We start from the raw sequence: 22064 nt of genomic DNA on the forward strand, positions 1-22064 counted from the left end.
GCAGGTACCCAATGTGTAGGGTAATGAGGCTGTTTAACGTGTTCGAGGCACCTCCTCGAGCACGGGACCCCCGTTTTACGTCCCTCCCGGAAGACGATTTCGTGGTAGGAGCAAAAATATCGGGGAAATATGGGGAAAAAACTAAACTTTCGTTATATTGGGGATCTCTGGTAAGCAAAGTCCCAATGAATTTTCAAAAAAACAATAAACGTACCGTCCAAAATAAGAACGTACTGGGTGGATTTTGAGGCTAAAAAAAATAAACGTACCGGTACGTTTATTTGGGAGATGAGAGTATAGGGGTCAGAGGAAGAAGTGTTTCTGTTCAGATGTAAATCTTCACGACGACCTCCATTTTTGAGCACTTAATCCTTTAAGAGGCCTGGCTTTATTATCTTCGCCGAGTACTATAGTACTCGTTATCTTCGCCGAGTACTATAGTATTCGGGGTAGATTATGTTTTCGGTTGAGCCAGCTGTTTGGTGGGTCTGTATGTATGTCAAGACCATAACTCAAGAAACCTTTGATGAATCTTTATGATTTTTGGTAGGTGTGTAGTGGTTGTGCAAAGGAAGGTCAAGTTCAAAAATGGTTTACCTTGCCTTTTTCAACAGTACTGCAGCGGACTTTTAATTTTTGTGCGTTTGTATGTAGGCGAAAAAAGTGACGGAAACGTTGATGGATCTTCATGATATTTTGCAGGTGTGTAGATGTTGTGAAAACAGAGATCAAGTTCAAAAATGGTTCTGGCATTTTCCGTCGGTACTGCAGCGGGCTTTGTGTGGATGTGTAATTCTTGTGGACAACATAACTCAAGAAGCTGTTGATGGATCTGTATGATATTTAGTGGATGGGTAGGGTTTACGGAAAGGAAGGTCAAGTTCGATAATGGGCCTTCTAGCGAGTACCTAAGGTACTGCAGCGGAGCTTCAAAATTCAGTGGCATATTTTCTGAAAGTGCTATGGTCATGATATTTGTGTGGTAGATAGCTCATGCCACTAGAAGTAAGTTCTGTAAGTTTAGGCCCCCTAGCGACTTGTTTAGAACTGCAGTGGGTGTTTTTGTTTTGACATTCGGACACGTATTACTTGAGAAGGGGTGAAGAGATTGTTGTGAAGTTTTGTATGTAGAGAGCTCAGATGGTGCTTTACACAATCTATGTCTAATTATAGAATACAGGAGCTAATCTGCATAATTAGTAAGGATAATTGTAAATCCACTACATTCCATAATGGGGCGTGTGACAGTGTTCCCGAAACAGGCCAGCAGAAGGCCTTGCCTAGAAGTGTAAATAAAAAGATGGTGTATATAAATAAACAAATGGGGCAGTCTCACTACAATTCAAACAGATGTGTGGTTCCGGTTTTTTTTTAAGTGTTCAGTTTCTGCATTTTTGTCAAACACACGGTTGGAGACATAACGGAAAGGGAACAAAATAGAAAGCCTTACAAAACACCTAAAAACATGTGAATAACCAGCCGGACCAACTCCTCTGCTCAGAGAGTACACTGAGTGTATTACCTAGCACCGTATGGAAAAGTAACATGTACTATGTCTTGCAAAATGTGTATGATATGGAATAAAGATTTATTCTATTCATATATATTGACTGTACCATCTAATTATAACTATCAATTTTTTTGATGACCAGTTATAACATATATCAGTACACTATACACATATACTAGTCCTGTACCACCAAATGAGTTTTATCCCTATCTAGACTGGACTCATTCTCCCCCCCCCCCATCATAACTTTCAAACAGTATAGTGTATGATCAAGTTTGCAGGGGGTGATAAGCATGTAAATATTAATCACTCTCCACAATAAGCCTTGATTATTTGGCGAAGATAATGTGTTCGTGGAACTCTAGTTGTAATACAGGTGGGAATGAAATCCTCCCACTCCGGAAACTATATCCTTGGGGGACCTGCACATTGTGTGAGCTGTTTAATCCTGTATCGGATTAAAGCCACAAACGCACTCACAGATTCGAGACCCGCGACTGTGTGACACACGTCTAATTAATTGTCTAGTCTAGAAAACTAGTAAGCTGTAAGATGGAATCGTTTATATCTGATTTCTACAAGGATAAGAATGTTCTTGTTACTGGAGCAACAGGGTTTCTCGGGAAAGTTCTCATTGAGAAGCTGCTGCGCTCTTGCAGTGAGATGGAAGGAATCTACATGTTGATCAGGCCGCTGAAGAACGAAGCTCCCCAGGACCGGTTGGACAAGATTGCAGACTGTAAGGTAGGTCCAAGTCTTCTGAATTGCAAATCAAAAGTTGAAAAATGACAACCGAGAGGAAATAATGTCTATGAAAGATGCACAAGTATCATTTAGAATAATTCATAAGAAAGCGATGAGACTATGTATTTGTATCATCATCAGCAAAACTGGGTCAACGTGGAAAGTTCTACCCATCATTTCTATGAATTATCACCTTGTGACAAATTGAGTGATTACTCGTACCTACTATTGATTGCATATATTGTAATACGGAAAATGTAACAAAGTGTCAAACATTTTCTTTAAGAGTCTGTCTTAAGCAAACAGCACCCCCACCCTATCAATGGAGATCAGGTGTTAAGAGAAGGGCAAAATAGCCATTGTATACATATGCACACAGTAACATTATCTACAAAATCTTTATTGTTCAGCAATAAACTTATCGATAAGCAAAAATGATAGACTTGCCAAGTCTACAAAATACCCTGCCTGATGATAGACATTTGTTTTGTTGTACTGCAGGAAGATTAACCCAAGAAAAAATGATACTAACAATTTGTATGTGGCCTTTTTAACATTCAAGGTAAACAGTTACCCTTAATGAATTTGAAACTTTCCAACAGCTTTACGAGAGAGTTCGTCAAGAACTCCCCGACTTTCGCAACAAGCTCCATGCCGTCAAAGGAGACATATCTGAGCCTGCACTTGGCATCAGCCAATCAGATGCAGCCATGTTGTCGTCAAAGATCAACGTTGTGTTTCACTGCGCAGCAACAATCAGATTCAATGCGCCTCTCAAGTAAGTTGAGATTAGCCATTTTTGACTCCCCCCACAATATATATGTAAGAGATTGGGGGTCTGGCATCCAGGCTATTTTTGACTGGTGTGTGTGTTTGTTTTGGTTCGTGTGACTGTGTTCATATAATGTTGTCTTTAGTCTGTTTGAGTTTTTGTAGTATTCTAGTCACAAGCACCACAGAGTGACAGGAAGCAATCAATGGACACATGTTATGTTAATAAAAAAATCTTATTTGCATAATAAATGCAATTAAACAAGAGATATCAGAAAGTCTAAATATTATACACTAAGTGGGATCTTAGAAATGTTGCAATGAATGGTTTCAAGTCATGTGACAGCTGGAAAAAAGTTACCTGCCAGCCATGATCTGGTACTCCTTCGTCTGTGGGATGGAGGAATATTTCAAAGGGAATCGAACAAGCTTAAGATTATTTCCTGTTTTCTATAGATTATTATTACATGTTATAAATAAGCTGCACTCCTGTTAGATTTTTAACCCACATGCTGCAGAGTACAGTCGCACAGAGTCAGACTACCCAAGAAGTCGTGACTCAGGATCAATGACATCTGGTCTATGTGTTAATAGAAAGAATTATCTTGGGACCACCAAAAAGTGGTCACATTGGCCTGGCAGTGAGGCTGCCCTTATGTATAGGTGGTCACTTGTTCAGATTTGACGTACTGTATAGATTGTTCTTCTTCATTGTGACAATAAAAAAATATTAACTGATATAGTTGTTGCCAATACCATGATACGATTGGCTAAGCTGTAAGCTTGGTTGAGATTTGATATCTTTTGTTGAAAATATTTGGCCACATAAGTGCAGATTGTGGTGGCAAGGTTTTGGCATCAAGCTCCCTTTGCCTACCTTAGAAAGAAGTTTTCGAGTACAGGTGGATGACGATGGATTTTGTGGCAAAATTATGTTGCTTTGAAAATGTTCCCTACCATTAGAACTGCTATGCAACTTAACGTCGTAGGGACGCGGAATATGGCTCACTTCTGCTACAATCTCAAACACCTTGAGGTTGGTACCAAATGTTATCTATCTGTCATTTGCCTTTGTATGGCCAGATCCTAATTTTTGTTCAGTTAGTGCGTGGTTGTAAAAAAATAATTTCAACCCAGTTATAGATAACTGTAATAATATCAATAACATCAGTGCATGAAACATCATTCAACAATGCTCAAGCATGTCATTTGAAAACTGAAACAGTGATAAGTCATTGAAGATTTAAGACTTTGTGTCTGCCACAGTGTACTTCACAATTTAGACGTTGTTCTTTTGCAGGCTTTCGTGCATGTGTCAACTGCCTACGCCAACTGTGACAGGAGTTACATCGAGGAGGTTATCTACCCTCCCCCTGTGCAGCCTCAGAAGCTGATTGTTGCTTTTGAGTAAGGACAGCTAGACAAAACCGATTTGACATATCATATACAAGGACCGTAACCGACAAACAGATAGATATCTCACTTTTTCATCATATGCTCTAATGTCTGTAAACGTCTACATAATTGTTCATATAGCAGGAAAATAGCTCACCTGACAATCTCTAAATACTCACCTTGGCCGGGAGGATAGTCCAGTGATCGTTGTGTGATTTTGGGGATTTCTGGTGATCAACCAATTTGACTGAAGGTCTTTGACAGTGTGACAGCTCTTTTATGACAGAAAGGAAACAATTGTGCATTAATGAGTGTAGCCCGGGTACCATCCTCTGTATTATTACCGCTGGCTCAATCTTTTCGGTTGTTAACCACAGACTCCGTGGTTAACAAGCAAAAAGATTGAGCCAGCGGTTACTACGGAGGATGGTACCCGGGCTATAATGGGTGACCATGCAATTTTACTGGATAACAGTTTGTGACAGTTGTTTTGAATTCTGTTCTTATACTTCCACCAACAACTTACATTTTAATGTCGTATAAATTACTATGCACTGTAACTTCGTGCTGTTTATTTCACTCTAGATGGATGGATGACACTATGGTGACAAAGTTGACTCCAGACTTGATAGGCAAAAGACCCAACACCTACACCTTCACTAAGGCATGTGCGGAGTACATACTGACACAGGAGGCGGCTGACCTGCCTCTGGCCATCGTCAGGCCTTCTATCATTGGTGCCTCGTGGAGAGAACCTCTGGTGGTAAGTTCTCCAAATCAGGGGAGGGGTTGGTTCTTTGCTTGTGGGTATATATATATATGCTATTGAACCAAGGTGAAAATTAGTGAAGGTATCTTGAATAGCTAATGTTGGATATATAAAATAATACTACTATATCAAGTAAATTTGATTAAAATTGATGACAAAATGTTAACACCACTAACTACATTCTTTGTCACCAAAGATTGATCGAGGTTGATACATGTCAAAAACTTTATATACCTATCATTGATAAATTAAAGTGTAGACTGTACATGTCAGTCACTATTAAATGATATTTTGGGATTTCTGTCTAGGGATGGTGTGACAGCTTGAATGGACCTAGTGGGATTTTTGCTTCAGTGAGTACCTTCCTACATTCTAGGTTCATGTTGAATATCAGAAACACAGAAGTATATAATAAATCTAATCAAAGCCAAGTAACTGTTACTCAAGCAACTGGATGAAATTTGAAAACGCAGACATTTCAGTTACGCATAAGTTATACCAAGGACATTATAATGTCCTTGGTTATACATGCCTGTTTTGCAGTATCTAAGTTTCTAGCCTATTGTGTCAAAAGTGTTTAGGGAATTTTGCATTGATTTGTGCTAATCTTTTTTTTTTACTCTGATCTGTAGATTGGAAAGGGCTTGTTGCGGACCATGCGGGGAGACAACAATGCCTGTGCCGATATCATACCGGTAGATCTAACTGCTAACCTGATGATTGCTGTTGCCTGGGACACGGCCGTCTCCAGGTGTGTTTCTGGCTGTCTGCACAAGTGTTCGCGGTGGTTTTAAGTTTGCGTTTGAAACATTAGCAGCGCTACAGTTATAGGTGGGCAAAAAGTTTCGCGGTGGTTTTAAGTACGCGCTGAAGAGTTCACCGTGAAAACTGCAAACATAAAACCACCGGGAACATTTCTGCTTTTACAGTAAAACAAAAAGAAAACACACAGGCATCTTGGTTCATTTGTACCTTGAAGATATTTCTTACTCCTAAGATGTCCCTGGAGTAAATTGTCTTGAAATTGAAGCGGATGTGAATAGAAAAAAACTTGCTTGAATTTTTTTGTCTTGTTCTGAAGCAGCCTTCATTTTATTATTTATTGGTTCAGCATGTACATGCCAGGGTTGCCCAACTAGCCGAAGGCTATCACTAAGGGCGAACCCATGTGCAGTTATAGGACTGTAGGTTTTGGACCATCTCACATCGGGGCATGCCCCTACTCTTTTTCGAAAGGTGTGGTGGATTCTTTTACGTGCGTGGGGTGTGGCTCTCCCCAAACACGGGACCTCCATTCAACGTCCTATCCGAGAGACGTCCCTAACCCTAGATGAGCTACTGGTACTCATTTACACCTGAGTGAAGTGAAGAAAGCCGTGTTAAGTGCCTTTCCCAAGGGCACAACGTCAGGGCGCATGTCCAGACATGTCTGGGGGCAGCCTTTATGATAATGGACCCAAAGATGAAACTTTGTGACAACTTGTTGTGTCTGTTTCTCAGGTCAGAGAACATCCCTGTGTACAACTCCACATCAGGGGGTGTCAACCCCTTTAGATGGAGAGAGATCAGTAAGTACTGTTAGGGGCATGTTGGTGAAGCAATAATGCTGATACCTGTACCTGATGATTCATTCAGACTGCTTGACAACTGGTATCACTTTAGGTGTAAATTAGCAGGGAGAGGACTGAAGGATTGTAAAGTCAATACACATAGGGTATTAGCTCCAATTCACTAAATTTCCATGATCATATATTTAGCATTATTCATAACCCATAAGTTATGGTATAACCCTTCGTAATTAGCTATGATGAGATTGCTTTGAGCACAGATTTACCAGCTGAACATACTTGAGCAATTGGAAAACAATGTTCACATTTTCAAACCACACATTGTTGTTGATTTTTGCTGAAGCCACTTCTCAGAAACATTACCTGGTAATTTCATTTGTTTGGTTACTCCCACTCGTTGGTAAATTTTGATAGACTATCAATCTTGCAAATAAGTCAATGATTATTATCATCAAACCAGCTTGGACTGATATTATGTATTCATTTAGCACTTATCAATTTTATTTTTTTCTACCACAGACACTTCTCTGGTTAAGTTCGCTCGAAAGCACCCCTTTGATGAGATTTTCAGGCTGCCAAACTTCACCTTCACCAGCAATAAGTGGGTTTCTACATTTGGTTTTAATGTGATATCAAGGTCAAATATATGCTGCACTACATTTCAACCTATGTCTATTTTCAAACAATGCTCGAGAGACATAGCAAAAAAAATCCCACTATATAAACCGTTATACTTTGGCCAACTAACATTCTGACAAGATTACTCAGACTCTAAATGTCCCTGAACCTAGGTTGGTTTCAGAAAAGGCTACAAGGGACTAATTAATGTTTACTTCCCAAACATGATACCTCCATTGTGCTCCTTTTTCTGTAGATCTTTAACATTGAATTTAGACATGGCCTGCTAACTAGGTCCTGACAGTACACTTACAAAGTGACAACCATGGCACGATAAGGTCTCATTCATGAGTTTTTTCGCCCCATAGGCTTACATGTCATAAAACGTGTTTTACATGGGCGCGTTCGTAATGAAGCTATAGGAAATATGCCAATGTTTTTCATTCCATGTTGAGAACATGTACCCTAGATTATGTAAAAAAACTGACAACATTTTCACTACACACAATCTCTTTTGATAGCAATTACAATCTGCACTTGGCTACACCCCCAAAAAGCCACTTTCCAGCTGTAAGCGCCGGACCGATTCACACACAATGCCCAGGCTGTGTACTTCCGACCTCGCGCGCGGCTGCCAAACTTTGCCTGCTAATTTCTTCAGTTACAAACAAGTTTTCTTCAGTTTGACGCTTGATATCAGCTGGGCTAGCTAAAAGGAAATTTCCCACCGATATAGACACACGTTCATGCAGCCGTTCGTTTTTTGGGCAACGGACTCTTTTAGGAGTAATACAGGAATGAGACCATAACCCATTTTCTGATACATGAAATGGCCACTGACACAATACATTGGTACACTGTTATTTAATATACATGTAATTACTGAGTCTCTTGTTTTTTGTGTGTGATGATTTATGACATACCTCTGTGCTCTCTGTTTCATGTAGCTTCATGCACCAATACTGGCGGATTGTAAGCCACCTTACACCAGCCTACTTGAATGATATGTTTCTGAGGATCATTGGACAGAAGCCAAGGTTAGTTTCCACAGATAAATTGGTGGAGTTCCTGGAATATTTGTTAGGTAGACACATAATATACTGTTGGGCGTGTTCCTGAACCGCTGCCAAAAAATCTCTGATGACTTGAAAAAATATCTACAATCTGAATTGCCGTTTTAGGGCTGTGAAGCTGTATAACAAGCTAGAGGCAGCAGTGGAGTCATATGTCTATTTTACCTCACACCATTGGGAATGGAGCCATGGGAACACCGACATGCTTTGGGCAAAAATGGGAGTGGAGGACAAGAAGGTTTGTCATTCCATATATTTGTTGATTCATTGGAAGGCACTGGCCTATCATACTATGGTCTCTACCAGACTCCTTCGGATACGTAAAAAGTGAAAATTGGCCAAACAGGGAGAATGTACTATCCAAGTAGAGGAATGGGTCCGGCTGGTTTTTGACATATTTTTAGGTGCTTTTGTCCGGCTTTCTATTTTGTCTCATCTTTATGTCATCAATCCCATTGAAAATACAAAGCCCAACAAAAGAGCCGGTCCCATTCCTCTGTTTGGAGAGTACTACTTTTTTCATCAACCCCAGAGTTCTGGTAGAGACTAATTCTATCATACACACCTACAGAGTGGCACCCAATACAGGGGTGCCACCTATTTCTGGGGTTTGGTATTGAAGTCTGGCTGCATGAGCTGACGTTCATAGAATACAGTAACTATTCCTAGGATGTTTGGAGTTTTTTGTCCCAACCAGGTAAACTCACCTGCTGACGTTAACCTGGTTGTGAAAAAAGAAACTCCAAACATCCTATGTTCTACCAACTTGATGAAACTATTTTTGGAAGTAACTATTCCTCCTGTGTTTCCTATGCAGATCTTTGTCATCAACAGCCGTGGGCTCCACTGGCCAATGTTCATGGAGAACTGGATGCTGGGCATCAAGAAGTACTTGCTGAAGGATGATATGGATCAACTAGCTCTGGCCAGGGCACAGTTAAACAAGTGAGTCACATTTGTAATCATTAATGGACATTATGTAGTGGCGTCAATCACTTCAAGTTTTGTGGATATTTGCTCTTTTCAGTCTTCAAGTCGCTTGTCTCTCATCCTCCTTTCACAGTTCACACACATTCATGATTTTTTTCCTAATATCAAACAACTGCCTTGGTTTTCGAGCTGTTTTCATCTTATCAGTTTTCATGTGCACTTATGACCAGTTACAGAATGGGTTTCATGTCTGTTTCTGCATTTGCAACACTAGATCAAAGCACAAGCACCTAACCATGCAATTTTGTCTCGAACTCATTGTCGACCCTAATATGCTAAACATTCATCACAGCTGATCACTTCTGATTTGTACTTTGTCCAACATGTGCAGACACCGCAATATCCAATGGGGCTTCAACACCCTTCTGGTCGTGCTGTTCTGGCGTGTGTTGATCGCTTGGACGAAGAACTTCCCGCACCAACTTCTGGGATTCATCTGGCACCTTTTCAGCAGCCTCTGCTTTAAGTCCGTCCAGAAATTAGTAAGCATCTCCAGTAAATAAGCCTTTGGACCTTTAAACGCTCCATCAAGTACTCTGTTTTCAATCAGTTTCCTTATATACTGGGGAAGCTTAACTTTTTTGTTGGAAATGGAAACTTTAGGCGAACCTAAAGAAAACTGAAGTTATGATCTTAAACTTCCGTAATGTTGGTTGGGTTCTGCAGTAGATTGAGACGGGCTGTGGTTAAATTGTGTGGTCCTCCAGATTTCATTGTTTGGTGAAGAAACATGGGAAATTTCACATAGCATAGGATACTATATAAACTATGCACAAAAAGTTCGGAAACTTAACTTTGGTCGATCATATTTCCGTTTTTTTTTTATCGATTTCAATGTATTACATATCATTTAAAAGCTTATTTGATTTCCTTTCCCATGATACCAAACTTATTGTGATTTCGAATTCATGAAACGAGCATCAGGCCTGCTAAAGTGAGTGGGTCGAAGAAATAAAGTGCCCAGATTACCTTACTATAGTCAAACATGCTATTCCGTACATATTCTTCTGTTGATATTGACTTCTGTACGAGGGTATTGTGAAAAATCAACAAGAATAAACAAGACATATTCATGAAAGCTAAGTTTATTCTTTATCAAAACCAACAATCTGTGTCTTAGTAAGGGGTTAGCAAGGAGTCTTAGTAACGGGTGGCCCAGCCACGCGCTGTCACTACAGCACGGCACCTCGCTCCTTCTCATACTCGTCACCAGTCGCGCAATGCGATGCTGTGGGATAGCGTCCCATTCCTCCACCACAGCCAGCGTTGTTCTCATGGTCACTCTTGCACGGACAGCTCGCCCAAGCTGATCCCATATAGATGTTCGATGGGGTTCAGGCCCGGGCTCTTAGAGGGCCACTCCATCCTCTCTACACCTGCATGCTGGAGATGGTCGGCGATGATCCCTGCCCGGTGTGGGCGGGCGTTATCATCTTGCAACAAGGCATTCGGCCCCATGTTATGGAGGAAAGGGATGGCCACCGGATCAAGTATTGTGTAACGATATCTTTCTGCATTGAGGGTTCCTGGTACAAGTCTTGTCTTTCCCCTGGAGGTTATGCCTCCCCATACCCCAATATTTGCTGTGAAACAATAACAAAAAATAACACCTGTGAATTAAGATACCGTTGCAGGACGCAGGCGTTTATGTGGTGTAAACTTCGATGTGCTAGAAATAACCTTGGATGTTCTGTGTGTTAGAAATAACCTTGGATGGTCTGTGTTCCAAAAATAACATTAGAACCTGAGGAAACAATATGTTGAATCATCATCCGCGCCCATACCAATAGGATGTCACAGCGCGCGTATGACACCAACGGGGAATTTTGGGCACTTTTTCTCCCTGACCCACTCACGTTATTAGTGCTGGTACTTGTTCCGTGGGTTTTCAATCACAATAAGTTTGGTATCATAGAACAGGGAATCACACAAGCTTTATAATGATATATAATGCATCAAAATCGGTAAAAAAAACAACGGAGATATGATCAACCAAAGTTAAGTTTCCGAACTTTTTGTGCGTAGTTTATATATCATAGCATAGGATACTATCACTTAGTGACTTAGTGTGTAGTTTTGTGCTGATAAGTGTGTGATGCTACCTGCAAGTGCAGTAGTCACCAGCGGACTGTTGTATTTATTTACGGTAAAATTCTATAGTTTGCTTACATCAATGTATTCTAGTCCAAAGACCTGCATCAAAACCTCTGTGGGCCTTACAACATTATTCATGACCGATAGAGGCGTAAGACAGGGATGTAATCTCTCTCCCACACTTTTCAACCTACTCATAAATGACTTAGTCAAAGAATTGGATAATCCCGACTGTGAACCACCCACTCTACACAATTTCCTTGTTTCTTATATGCAGATGATATCGTGATATTTTCAGAGTCGGAAAAAGGATTACAACGTGCGTTGGACAGACTGAACATGTTCTGCACATAATGGAAACTACAAGTAAACATGAAGAAAACTAAAGTTGTAATTTTTAACAAATCTGGACGATCAGTAAAAAATGTAAAATTTTTCCTTGGCTAAGATGGTATCGAATTAACAAATTCTTATTGTTATCTGGGACTATTGTTGTCCTCATCAGGTACTTTTTCCTTAGCAAAAAAACAATTGTCCTTAAAAGCACGTAAAGCACTTTTCAGCCTTAAACCTCTCTTTCGCTCACCTTTCTCCCCAAAGGCTCTGTTAAGGATATTTGATGTGTGCGTTAAATCTATCATGTTATATGGCAGTGAAGTTTGGAGCAAGGACCATTTGAATGACAGGTGTCCAATTGAAACTATACAGAACCGTTTCTGCAAAAATATTCTTGGAGTGCACAGAAATTCCAGTAACATAGCAAGTAAAGCAGAGCTTGGAGTGTTCCCGGTAGATTTAGATGTGTCAGTCCGCATAGTTAAGTACTGGTTGCACCTCAGACAACTCAATCCTTTGACACACCCTTTACAAGTAGATGCTCTATTGTATCAACAATCTTTCCAAGTGAATAGCAACAAAAAAAAACTGGTTACAACATGTGAAGATGTACAGTAGAATCCGCTTAACTGCACCACCCATTTATCCGGCTGGTGCAATTATGCGAAATTCCCAGCTGGACCGCACCACCATGTTTTTTCTCTTCACAGGCTGGATAACGCCCCAGAATCGAGACTTACTTAACCTTAGTAGCTAACGTAACAGTTCTTGCGCTACTATACCTCATAGAACCAGCAAAATATTGAGTTCACAGTTCCAGTTTGATCAGTGACAGATCATTTTCCTTATAGCAGAGCCGAACCCGCGTACACCTAGTTCCGGTGAATGCAGGAAGTTTCTACGACGCGGATTCAGCTCTGCCATCACGTCAGCACCGCACCGCCAAAAGCGACTGCTATGTCCACCTTCGCATCTATAGCCATTGCCGAGTCGCTGTTAGGTTTCCGACTGAATGTAACGTTAAGATGCCGGTCTTTTATTATTGCAGCAGTATGTGACAATAGCGATGCCGCGACGCAAAATCAAATTCCCACGAACTTGAATGCATTCACAGTAATTAGACAGTGCACAGGTAGAGACCAATCTTTATTGAGTACAGCATGCTGCCTTTGGTAGGCGTGCGTGTCTTAATGCCGACCCGCCCGCCCGGGACCTCCCATATGATTCCTATCAACATAACTGTCAATGGAGACCGCCTTCTTTTGTTACTAAAACAGTTTTAAACATATTGGCGGTATTGCGCCTTTACACCGGCAGGTATCGGCTCATTTGTACGACGTTTGCCAATTTTTAGAGCACCTTTTTAGTTAACTTGTCAATGATTTTTTTAAAAATTGGTGCAGTCATCCAGCATTGGTAACAATGCGCGGTGCAGATATGCGGAATCACCAACAATGCAGTGAATGGGAACCGGTTTGGGATTTGGGGATTCAGTGCAATTAAATGGAGTATGCGTTTATCCAAGGTGCAATTAAGTGGCTTCGTCTGTACTTGACAATAGCGGATACTCCTTTATCTGGAACGCCAACAATCTCGATCTAGACATACAGCATATATGTACATTGTTAAGGCTGACCGACATATACATTCAAAGTTTTCTTTATAAATTATCCATAGATGACAGTAAGTTAAGATTTTATAGGAATGTCAAAACAGAATAGTCAATGGAAAAATATCTTTCCAACAAAGATTTTGATCAACGGTCAGCTGTGTGTAAGATACGAATCAGCGCACATCCACTAGAAATAGAAAAGGGTAGATATAAAAAGCTGCCTGCTCACGAGAGAATGTGTAAATTTTGTACAATGAACGCAGTGGAAAATGAAATACATCTTATTTGCCAATGTCCTCTATATGACACCGAAAGAAACGAATTATATAAAACAGCTTCCGTTAATTCCCCTAGCTTTCACCATTTGACTAACTTACAAAAATCAATCTTACTACTAAAATCAACCAACCCACTTACGATACAAAACGTGGGTCTCTTCATTTTCCACTGCCTTCAAAAGAGAAGTCAAGCCCAACCATAGTCAACTTTAATTAACATAGAACTTTCATTGTAGACTAGATGACTATATCGATTCCCATGTATTGCCATGTACTTGTTTGTCTGCAATTAGCCTGCGGGCATGAACTTGCAATAGGGTTATTATTATAATTTCACTGGCTTTAGTTGTGCTTCTATCGGCATCTACTGATGGCACATTGATTTATTATTCAGGAATAAAGAAAAACGTTTGGATAAAACTTTCATGTAATTTCCTTTCTAGATCTTAGGGACTTTGTTCTTTGCTCTTCCTAGCTCTGCTTAATCATCTTGATAACATTTGAAGATAGTAGTATTAGAAAGGGAAGTGTTTTTTTTCCAAAGACTTTGCTCAGTGCAAGGTCAAGGGACCTCTTTTGAGGCACTGATGACAAAAGTGAACTAACACTCACAGGAACAGCAGCTCTTCTCCCTAAGTCAGAAACATCATGATCAAGACAAACTCAAGGTGCTAAGCGTAAGGAGCAACCGACCCAATAGCAGAAGCTGGGGCTATGACGGGCGCTCGGGAAATGGCTTTTTGATCCAATTACACTTGATAAGGACCCCTACTCTTTTTGGTAAGTGCAACTTGCTGAAACATGGGACCCCATTTAACGGCCCATTTGAGGCTTGTACTCGATTTCGCGTAACCAAAGTGGGGAAAAATCGTGTAAAGCGCCTTTCCAAAGGGCACAACACCCGGGCATGTCAGGTGATTGCACCCAGGACATCTTGGTTGTCGTATGCTTTTATGATATGCTGTCATAATGACTACTTGTCAACAGCAGTCTAACAATCATAATCTCGTGGGAAAAAATGACATCTGAGCTCTGCAATCAACAGATGACTCAGCCAAAAAGGTCTATCAGTTTGGTAGATCAGAGCAAAACAATGTTCTTGTGACACTACCAAAATATCAGCCAGGTAATTTCATTTAGGCCACAGCAAGTAAATTTTATGGATGACATCCTCCACAGCCTCCAAAATTAATGAGATAGGGCGAAAAAAAAAAAAGGCGAGCCAAAAAAAAACAAGATTCCTGTGTTTCCAAATGTTGAGATCATAAGTCTTGTTAAACAAGAATTGAGGCGACGAAATATGATATCATGACCAACAGGTCTTTTAGTCCTGTACTCAACCAATGTATTAGTCCTGTATTCATTCATATATAATATAAAACCTCCTTGATTCAATAGTTAACATGTTCTTGTAGATGTGTATACATTTCAATAGACTAATTACAACAAATGCAGAAAAGAGCTTGTTGTACCATCATCTGAAGCAACTACACTGGGTATTCATATACGATGAAACACCTTGTGTATACAGCTCAATTAACTAGACCCCCCCCCCCATTATCTATATAATGTCCTTGCTAGAACAAATGCAGAAAACAGCTTTTATTATACCATCATGGGCAGGAACTACATTGGGTATTCATATGCAATGAAACACCTTAGGCTTTCAACCTTTACGACATATTTGCCAATTTTTGGCATGTTGACCACCAATGAAATTTCTTGTTTTTTATTTCGAAATCAGGCGAAAATTAATGAGCGCGCTGATGTCATCCATAACAATTACAAATGTACTTGCTGTGGCCTTAGGTTGTGTCAATATTATTTTCCAGGTTAACCATTCTGATAGAAGTTATAACACACACAGTCACACTCACATACATGTAACACTTTTCAAACACACAATAAATCAACTTCAAACAGAAGTAGAAGGGTCTTTTCCCCATTTATTTCAGGACATTTCTAGGAATGGGTGTTTATGCTACCAGGGCTGAGGCAGTGGATGACTCGCTGAAAAACAGAAGTAAAAATCTGTCAGTTATGAGCAGGATTACAAAGCTTTATCAACAAAATTAGCATTTAGACAAAGGCATTTCAGACAAAAAGTTGACCACACACACACACTTAGTGTTTATTACATGAAAAGCCCCTATCTCTCCAAATTCTTACTACGTATACCATGACAATTAATAAACTGCTGAAGTGGAGATGGGCTAAGCCTTCGCAAGTCCCAAATGCCTGACCAGTTATTCATTCACAGGAAGCTTTCCAACAGAACAGCAGGAAAAATGTGCATGACTTACTACTTCCAGTTGGGCGGCAGCACCAGCTTGGTCTTGTAGTAACGTGCCAACCGGTGGATACGGCTCTCCACAAGGATAAGGCGAAACTTGGCGTCTTTGTCCTGAAATAGATAAATAAAGGCATACATGTACTTGCAGTTACTCAATGTTAATGATCTACTTTCCACAAGCATTGAAACATAATCCTGACAATACACAATGACAAGTATGCTATGCATTGAGAGACCAGTGCATTAGTTAAATTAACGCTATGCAGTATGCATACTTTCTGTATCATTCAGCATCCTGTACAACATCATATGCCTGTTACAATCCAAACTACAAGTATATTTTATCAGTGCTGCTTGGAAAAGATCAGATGTTGTGTCAGAACACACAGCTCTGCCTCTTTCCTAGTAGGGCAAATGATGTAGTGATATTGAAAAAAGGCCGGAGGTACTACAACAACCAAGGCCCAACCAAATACCACCTCAACCATTCCTTTTCCTCCATACATTCACACTATCACATTGAAGGGTGGTAGCATGCCAAGAAAGGAGGGATACATGCAGGTATTCCTGCCTCAGTTATCATTGTTTTCAGTGGGTATTGCGATAAATATGTGGGTATGGATAATCCTAGCACATTGCAACAGAGTGTATACATCTCACCATCCCGAGGTCCTTTTTTTCTGTTACCCATCAGGGCTCAAAATTCCTTTTTGGAAATAGGTGCCAGGGGTTTTTCGAGAAAAATTGAACAAGAGGGAGCACACACAGGCGAGGGAGCGAATTCTATGTATTTATGGAAGAATCGATCACTGAGGGAAGGCTGTATGCTGGATATTAACTAAAATCTGAATTCGACAAGGGGGCGCTGGGCTGAAACAAGAGGGCGCAGCGCCCCTCTTTCCTGATTTAGATTAACCCCTGGGTGCACTGGTGCACACAACCCAAAAAATTAGGTGCACAGAAATAATTTTGGTTGCACCACATAGAATGAAGTTGAATGTCAGCAAAACATAATTATAATGTTTAACGCTCTTAAGAACTTCAATCTGTAATTCTATAGCAAACCTTAAAATTTCAAACAAGTAATACACCAGTTAAGTACAACAAAAGGTTATAAGACTTTTTCCGGTAGAATATTCTGTATACTTAGTGTACAATAGTACCCTTATCCTATAGCCTACAAAAATATCTAGGTGCACTGGTGCACCCACAGTCAAAAATTAGGTGCACAGCTCCAATTTTGGGTGCACACAGGTGCACATGCACCCACTATTTCGAGCCCTGCCCATGGACCAGCTATATAGCACTTAATGCCAAACACATGAAGCTTAAAAGCTACATGCATTACGAACAAGTGCCAATGTGCCATGCTGACAGACATGGTGAGTACGCTTTTACAAACATGGATACACCATAAACTTTTAATGTCCCAACTTTGATAAGATCACTTTGCCATAGTGCCAAAATGCATTTCACTGAGAATCCTAAAAAAGACAACTTTGTATGTTGCCATTGAACTTGAAGTAACACACAGTCCACTTTAATTCATTACATTGTAATCCAGTGGTACAGATTGCATAAAATCTTTATCATTCTTCAGCCCACCTTCCTGTTCCTCTCCAGATGTTTGCGGATGGACACAGCCTTCTTGATGAGGAAGTACAGGTCCTCGGGGAGGTCAGGTGCCAGGCCCTTAGACTTTAGGATACGCAGGATCTTGTTTCCAGTCACGAACCTGACCTGAGCCACTCCGTGGGAGTCACGGAGGATCACACCTGGGAAGGGGACAACAATTCGTCTTAGATACAAGATGTGGCGACATATTGTACATGTACATTTCACATGACTGCTACAGAATTAACATGAGCACCAGCAATCGAATCATGGCAAGTACATTAAGACTGAACTGTGTAACATATTCGAAAAGTACCCATAAAAGAAATCAGAATTTACTCCCACACTCAGGCTGTGTGGAGATTGATCTGATGTGATTCTAGTCTCAGTTCATTCTCAAAAAAAGGTGTTAAATTTGGTCTTGGAATCTAATGTCTACACACCTTACATGTACATCCACCCCAAATCTGAGTTCTTACTCCCAATGGGTGTACAAGATTTGTGATTGTGAACAACGTGTATCAACCATCCCTCCATTCCTGAATACCAAAAAAATACCCCCCATCCATCCAAAAAATATGAACTTCATGACATGCAATTGATGATAATATATCTTTACAAGCTTTAAATGACAGATTTAGCAACGAAAATTAACAACATGAGTCCTCAAACAATGAGCGGGATGAAAAAAAATTGTAAAGCTGGCGACAAGCCTGATAAAAAGTCAACAGGGTGAAACAAGAGGTAAGTGTTGTTACCAATCTGTGAGGGTGTAAGGCCCTTCTTGGCCAGCTTGAAGATCTGGTCTTTCACATCATCTGCAGACAGCTTCAGCCACTGGGGGAAACATGACAGGAACACATGACTTCAGGGAGTGACATAGTTTCTTGGGTTATCTCTTCTGATCGTTTTGCATACAAGTAACATATATTGAATGTGGATGTTCTAGGGTCACCAGGATCTCTCATACTGTCCTGGAGACCAAACTTGCTTTTCAAAATTGCTTACATATGTAGTTAGTCATGTTTCTTCTAAAGTCAACTTTCTGAATGCAGTGTTATCCAAAGGGAATCACTTTTCTATCTTGGATATGAAAAGTTTTACAAGCAGAGGTGGTATCATTGACAACGGACATTTTTGCGGTATGTTGCAAATATTTTTGTATGAAACTGTGACTTGGTGATGTTCAAGCGAGACTTACCGTGGGCACACTGCGGCGGTACGGGAGGGCTGAGGAGGAAATACCCTTTCTGTGGAAAAACAAGAACATAGCCTTAGGAACTGTACTTTCTCCTGCAGTAACTCACCAAAATTGGACAGTATTCAGTCATGCACACTATAAAATAGGGGTCTAGCTACATGTAGGGTTTCACTAATCTAATGTTTTGTGGTGTGTTGAGGGGGGGGGGCGTGCTTGTATCAGGTTCACTTATCAGTCATCATTTAACTCTTGACAGTAGAACCCATAATTTTTATATTAAAGGGGCATATTGTGACATGAGCATAAAACGAAATTCTTTGTTTTTGATTATTTTTCTACATCATTAGTTGAATCTACCTTATTACACTGCACAGCAATATTCATCACGTACGGATGCGACTTTGTAGTGTCGTGCGAACGTCTTGAAAAAAATTATATACGCAATCCCCACCGCCGCTTGAAATTGGCCGCCATCTTGTCCAACATTCCGACGAACCACCGAACACGCGATCGAACGCCCGACGTTCTGAAGTTTGTTTACTTGTGGTGATTTTCCTGTGACGCTCGAACTCTGACCATAACGGTCGATTCGGATTTTTCGTAGCGTTCTATGCTGGCTTATTTGCATATTAACTTGCGGGACGCAAGTTAATATGTAGATGAACCAGATTTTACACGTTTTGCGTTTTTCGTCGTTTATCAATGGTGGAAATGTGACAAAATGACGGGAATATGTTGGAAATAAGTAACAAATAAGTTACAAATGTGAATCTTAGTGTAGATCTTTCAAATTCTTACTATTTGTAGTTTTTACCCACCAGATTCTACAATATGCCCCTTTAAGAAACCAATAAATTATATTTTTTTAAATTTTTGTGGATAAAATATAAAGATGCAAACAATCTGTACAGACTAAACAAATTCGTTAAACAGGTGACTTTTGTGTGCCTTTTTTGGTGATAATGTGGTTCAATTAAATGACTGTCCTTAATTTTACTCCACTGTAACAGTCTAGAGTAGCACCACAACGTGTATCTGCACCAACCAGGTTTGCGCAAAAATACATGGCCTGCCGCAAGATGGCACATGGCGAAATTTGTCATCAGCATGACGATAACAAAACCGCCCAAAACAGCCATATTCTCTACGTCTTACCATTTAACTATGCCTTAATGGCTGCTTGAAGTATTCAAGACACACAGGAACGTATACTCAGCTCCCTGTTTGGGATTTATTGACTAGAAAAGGGCAACATTTCTGGCTTACCCGGGCGCGTGCATACGACCCATGATGGCGGCTGGTAGAGAGAGAGGACGTCACGTGGCCAGAATTTCCCACCCTGCTTTTCGGTTACAGTGAGCAGGACCTCGTGCGGAAGTTATGCAAAGTGCAGCACGAATGAAACGACCACATCGTTCTCTGAGTCTGACTGAAATATTGAGTCGGTTGTAATCTCCATAAAAACTGGAGATATGATTTTGGGTGTGTCTGTGTGTGTGAGTCTGTCTGTCTGTGTATCTGTGTGTTTGTGTTTCCGGGCTTCTGTAGTCAGCATAACTCAAGAACCTCTTGATGGATTACAATGATATTTGGTATGTGGTCGGGTGTTGTGAAGCCGAAATTCAAGGTCGATTTTGGGCCCCCTCACCTGATATCTGACCTTAGTACTTAAACAAAACTTCCGTTTTTGTATCTTTTGACCTGGACGTGCTATGCATGGTCTTACTTTTTTGGTGGCAGATAGCTTGTGATGTAATAAAGAAGTGGTGTAGGTTCGGGCCCCCTAGAAGCTTGTAGGCGAACGCCTCGATGGCGTAACACGCCAGGTTTTGATGGGAGAAATGGAAACGAAAAGAAACAAGTGTCCTGTGATAGACCCAAAAACTATGAGCGCGAAGATTTTCTTTAACCGCACCTTGTATTTTGGGGATGGCCTGATCTTCAAACATTACTACTCATTCAAGCGTATATTGAAGACAGAAAGCGTTTTTTAATAGCTCCTTTTGACTGATGAAAATGTCCATGAAGCAGATATAGAAGTCAGAACACTCCATTCTGAGTTATGGCCGTTATGGTGATTTCATAATTATCAAGTTAGGAGGGAGCGCACTCGGCGGTATCATTCCGATGATATCGTTGTTGTTATTACCATGGTGTAACGTTATACTAACTCTACTCTTTATTTCGTTCTTTGTATGTGGCCTGAGTACAGCGCCACATTGTCAGTGTTTTTGTCTAAAATGCAATAAAGAAATGTTAGTGCCCGTATTATGAACATTTTTTGGATTCATTCACTTCAAATCATAAAAAAGATCAAATGGCGCATCCGAAAATAATACGAACAAAATAACATTGGTTTAATCATCACTTTTTATCTATTTGTTTATTGTTTCGGAACGAACATGTCGTTAGATTAACAGCCAGGGTTGCCCAACTAGCGAATGGCTGTATCAAAACACCCAATCTTCTGACTTATCAGACAAAACGTTCAACCTCAACTTCCTTTGGCACCCAGAAAATAGCCTCTTTGACAGGCTCTACAAGGCGGGCTTCTTGTGGCTTGTAACGTTCTTTTTTCTGATGGGATATCGGGACCGATTCTGGCCTAAAAAGAACGTGACAATAGAACTGATATCACCATATGCATCATCTACTGGTTTCTGCATCTGCGCATGCAGTCGTTCAAACGTCCTGCAGCTGTTTTCAGTCTTCAAGGAGCCTCCATAGCAGTCTCTAACCGGCCTTTTTGGGGGGCTATTGTATTAATATACTTTTTGCAGCCAACCCGTAACCATCAGCCACCCTGTAAGAATCTTGCCGGCAAAATGGTTACAGGGTGGCTGATGGTTACGGGCTGGCTACAAAAAGTGTATTATTTAGCCCCTCAAATAGGCCGGTTAGAGCCTGCTATGGAGGCTATTATAAATGCAGGCCCTCTTCAAGACCATCAATCAGAAAAAACACATTAATCACAATTCTTCTTCTACTCTCTTTGTTCTTCATTAGTGTGATCCCTATTTCAAAATTGCAAGTCTGATTGCACGATAGAGCTTGTTTTACACATCATACGTTCTCTTCATCATCATCATCATCATCATCATCATCATCATCATCACTTAGTTACCCCCAGATGACCCCGCGAGGGGCAAAGTGGGGGGGGGGGGGGGTCCCAGGCTAAGGCGGGCAGACCTCCAGCCT

The 22064-nt window shown here is 40.6% G+C and overlaps 2 protein-coding genes across 2 annotated transcripts; one reads left to right on the top strand and one right to left on the bottom strand.

Moving 5' to 3' along the window:
• The first annotated feature begins 1744 nt into the window (after positions 1 to 1744).
• On the top strand, positions 1745 to 10196 carry LOC136430193 (fatty acyl-CoA reductase 1-like). Its single transcript, XM_066420577.1, has 13 exons — positions 1745 to 2254; positions 2857 to 3032; positions 3989 to 4061; positions 4326 to 4432; positions 5006 to 5183; positions 5498 to 5542; positions 5822 to 5940; positions 6690 to 6757; positions 7277 to 7358; positions 8323 to 8412; positions 8557 to 8686; positions 9266 to 9393; positions 9770 to 10196. Exons 1-13 carry the CDS (start codon positions 2063 to 2065, stop codon positions 9939 to 9941), a joined length of 1560 nt encoding a protein of 519 aa, XP_066276674.1. The 5' UTR covers positions 1745 to 2062; the 3' UTR covers positions 9942 to 10196.
• Positions 10197 to 15684: 5488 nt separating this feature from the next.
• On the bottom strand, positions 15685 to 20260 carry LOC136430195 (small ribosomal subunit protein uS15). Its single transcript, XM_066420583.1, has 6 exons — positions 20133 to 20260; positions 18867 to 18915; positions 18424 to 18502; positions 17657 to 17826; positions 16062 to 16162; positions 15685 to 15768 (listed from the first exon to the last, which is right to left on the bottom strand). The coding sequence occupies exons 1-6, from the start codon at positions 20153 to 20155 to the stop codon at positions 15735 to 15737; spliced, it is 456 nt and encodes a 151-aa protein (XP_066276680.1). The 5' UTR covers positions 20156 to 20260; the 3' UTR covers positions 15685 to 15734.
• Positions 20261 to 22064: the final 1804 nt, after the last annotated feature.

This window comes from Branchiostoma lanceolatum, chromosome 3 (assembly GCF_035083965.1).
Source record: "Branchiostoma lanceolatum isolate klBraLanc5 chromosome 3, klBraLanc5.hap2, whole genome shotgun sequence".
NCBI lineage: Eukaryota > Metazoa > Chordata > Leptocardii > Amphioxiformes > Branchiostomatidae > Branchiostoma > Branchiostoma lanceolatum.

Excerpts from the sequence above, each read along its gene's own strand:
- LOC136430195 (XM_066420583.1), bottom strand. The coding sequence starts at position 20,155 with ATGGGTCGTATGCACGCGCCCGG. Across the intron at positions 17,827-18,423 it reads CCTTACACCCTCACAGATTG|GTGTGATCCTCCGTGACTCC; the intron begins GTAACAACACTT and ends TCCCCTTCCCAG. Across the intron at positions 15,769-16,061 it reads CTGCCGCCCAACTGGAAGTA|CGAGTCATCCACTGCCTCAG; the intron begins GTAAGTCATGCA and ends TCTGTTTTTCAG.
- LOC136430193 (XM_066420577.1), top strand. The coding sequence starts at position 2,063 with ATGGAATCGTTTATATCTGATTTCTACAAGGATAAGAATGTTCTTGTT. Across the intron at positions 4,062-4,325 it reads ACAATCTCAAACACCTTGAG|GCTTTCGTGCATGTGTCAAC; the intron begins GTTGGTACCAAA and ends GTTCTTTTGCAG. Across the intron at positions 5,941-6,689 it reads TGGGACACGGCCGTCTCCAG|GTCAGAGAACATCCCTGTGT; the intron begins GTGTGTTTCTGG and ends TCTGTTTCTCAG.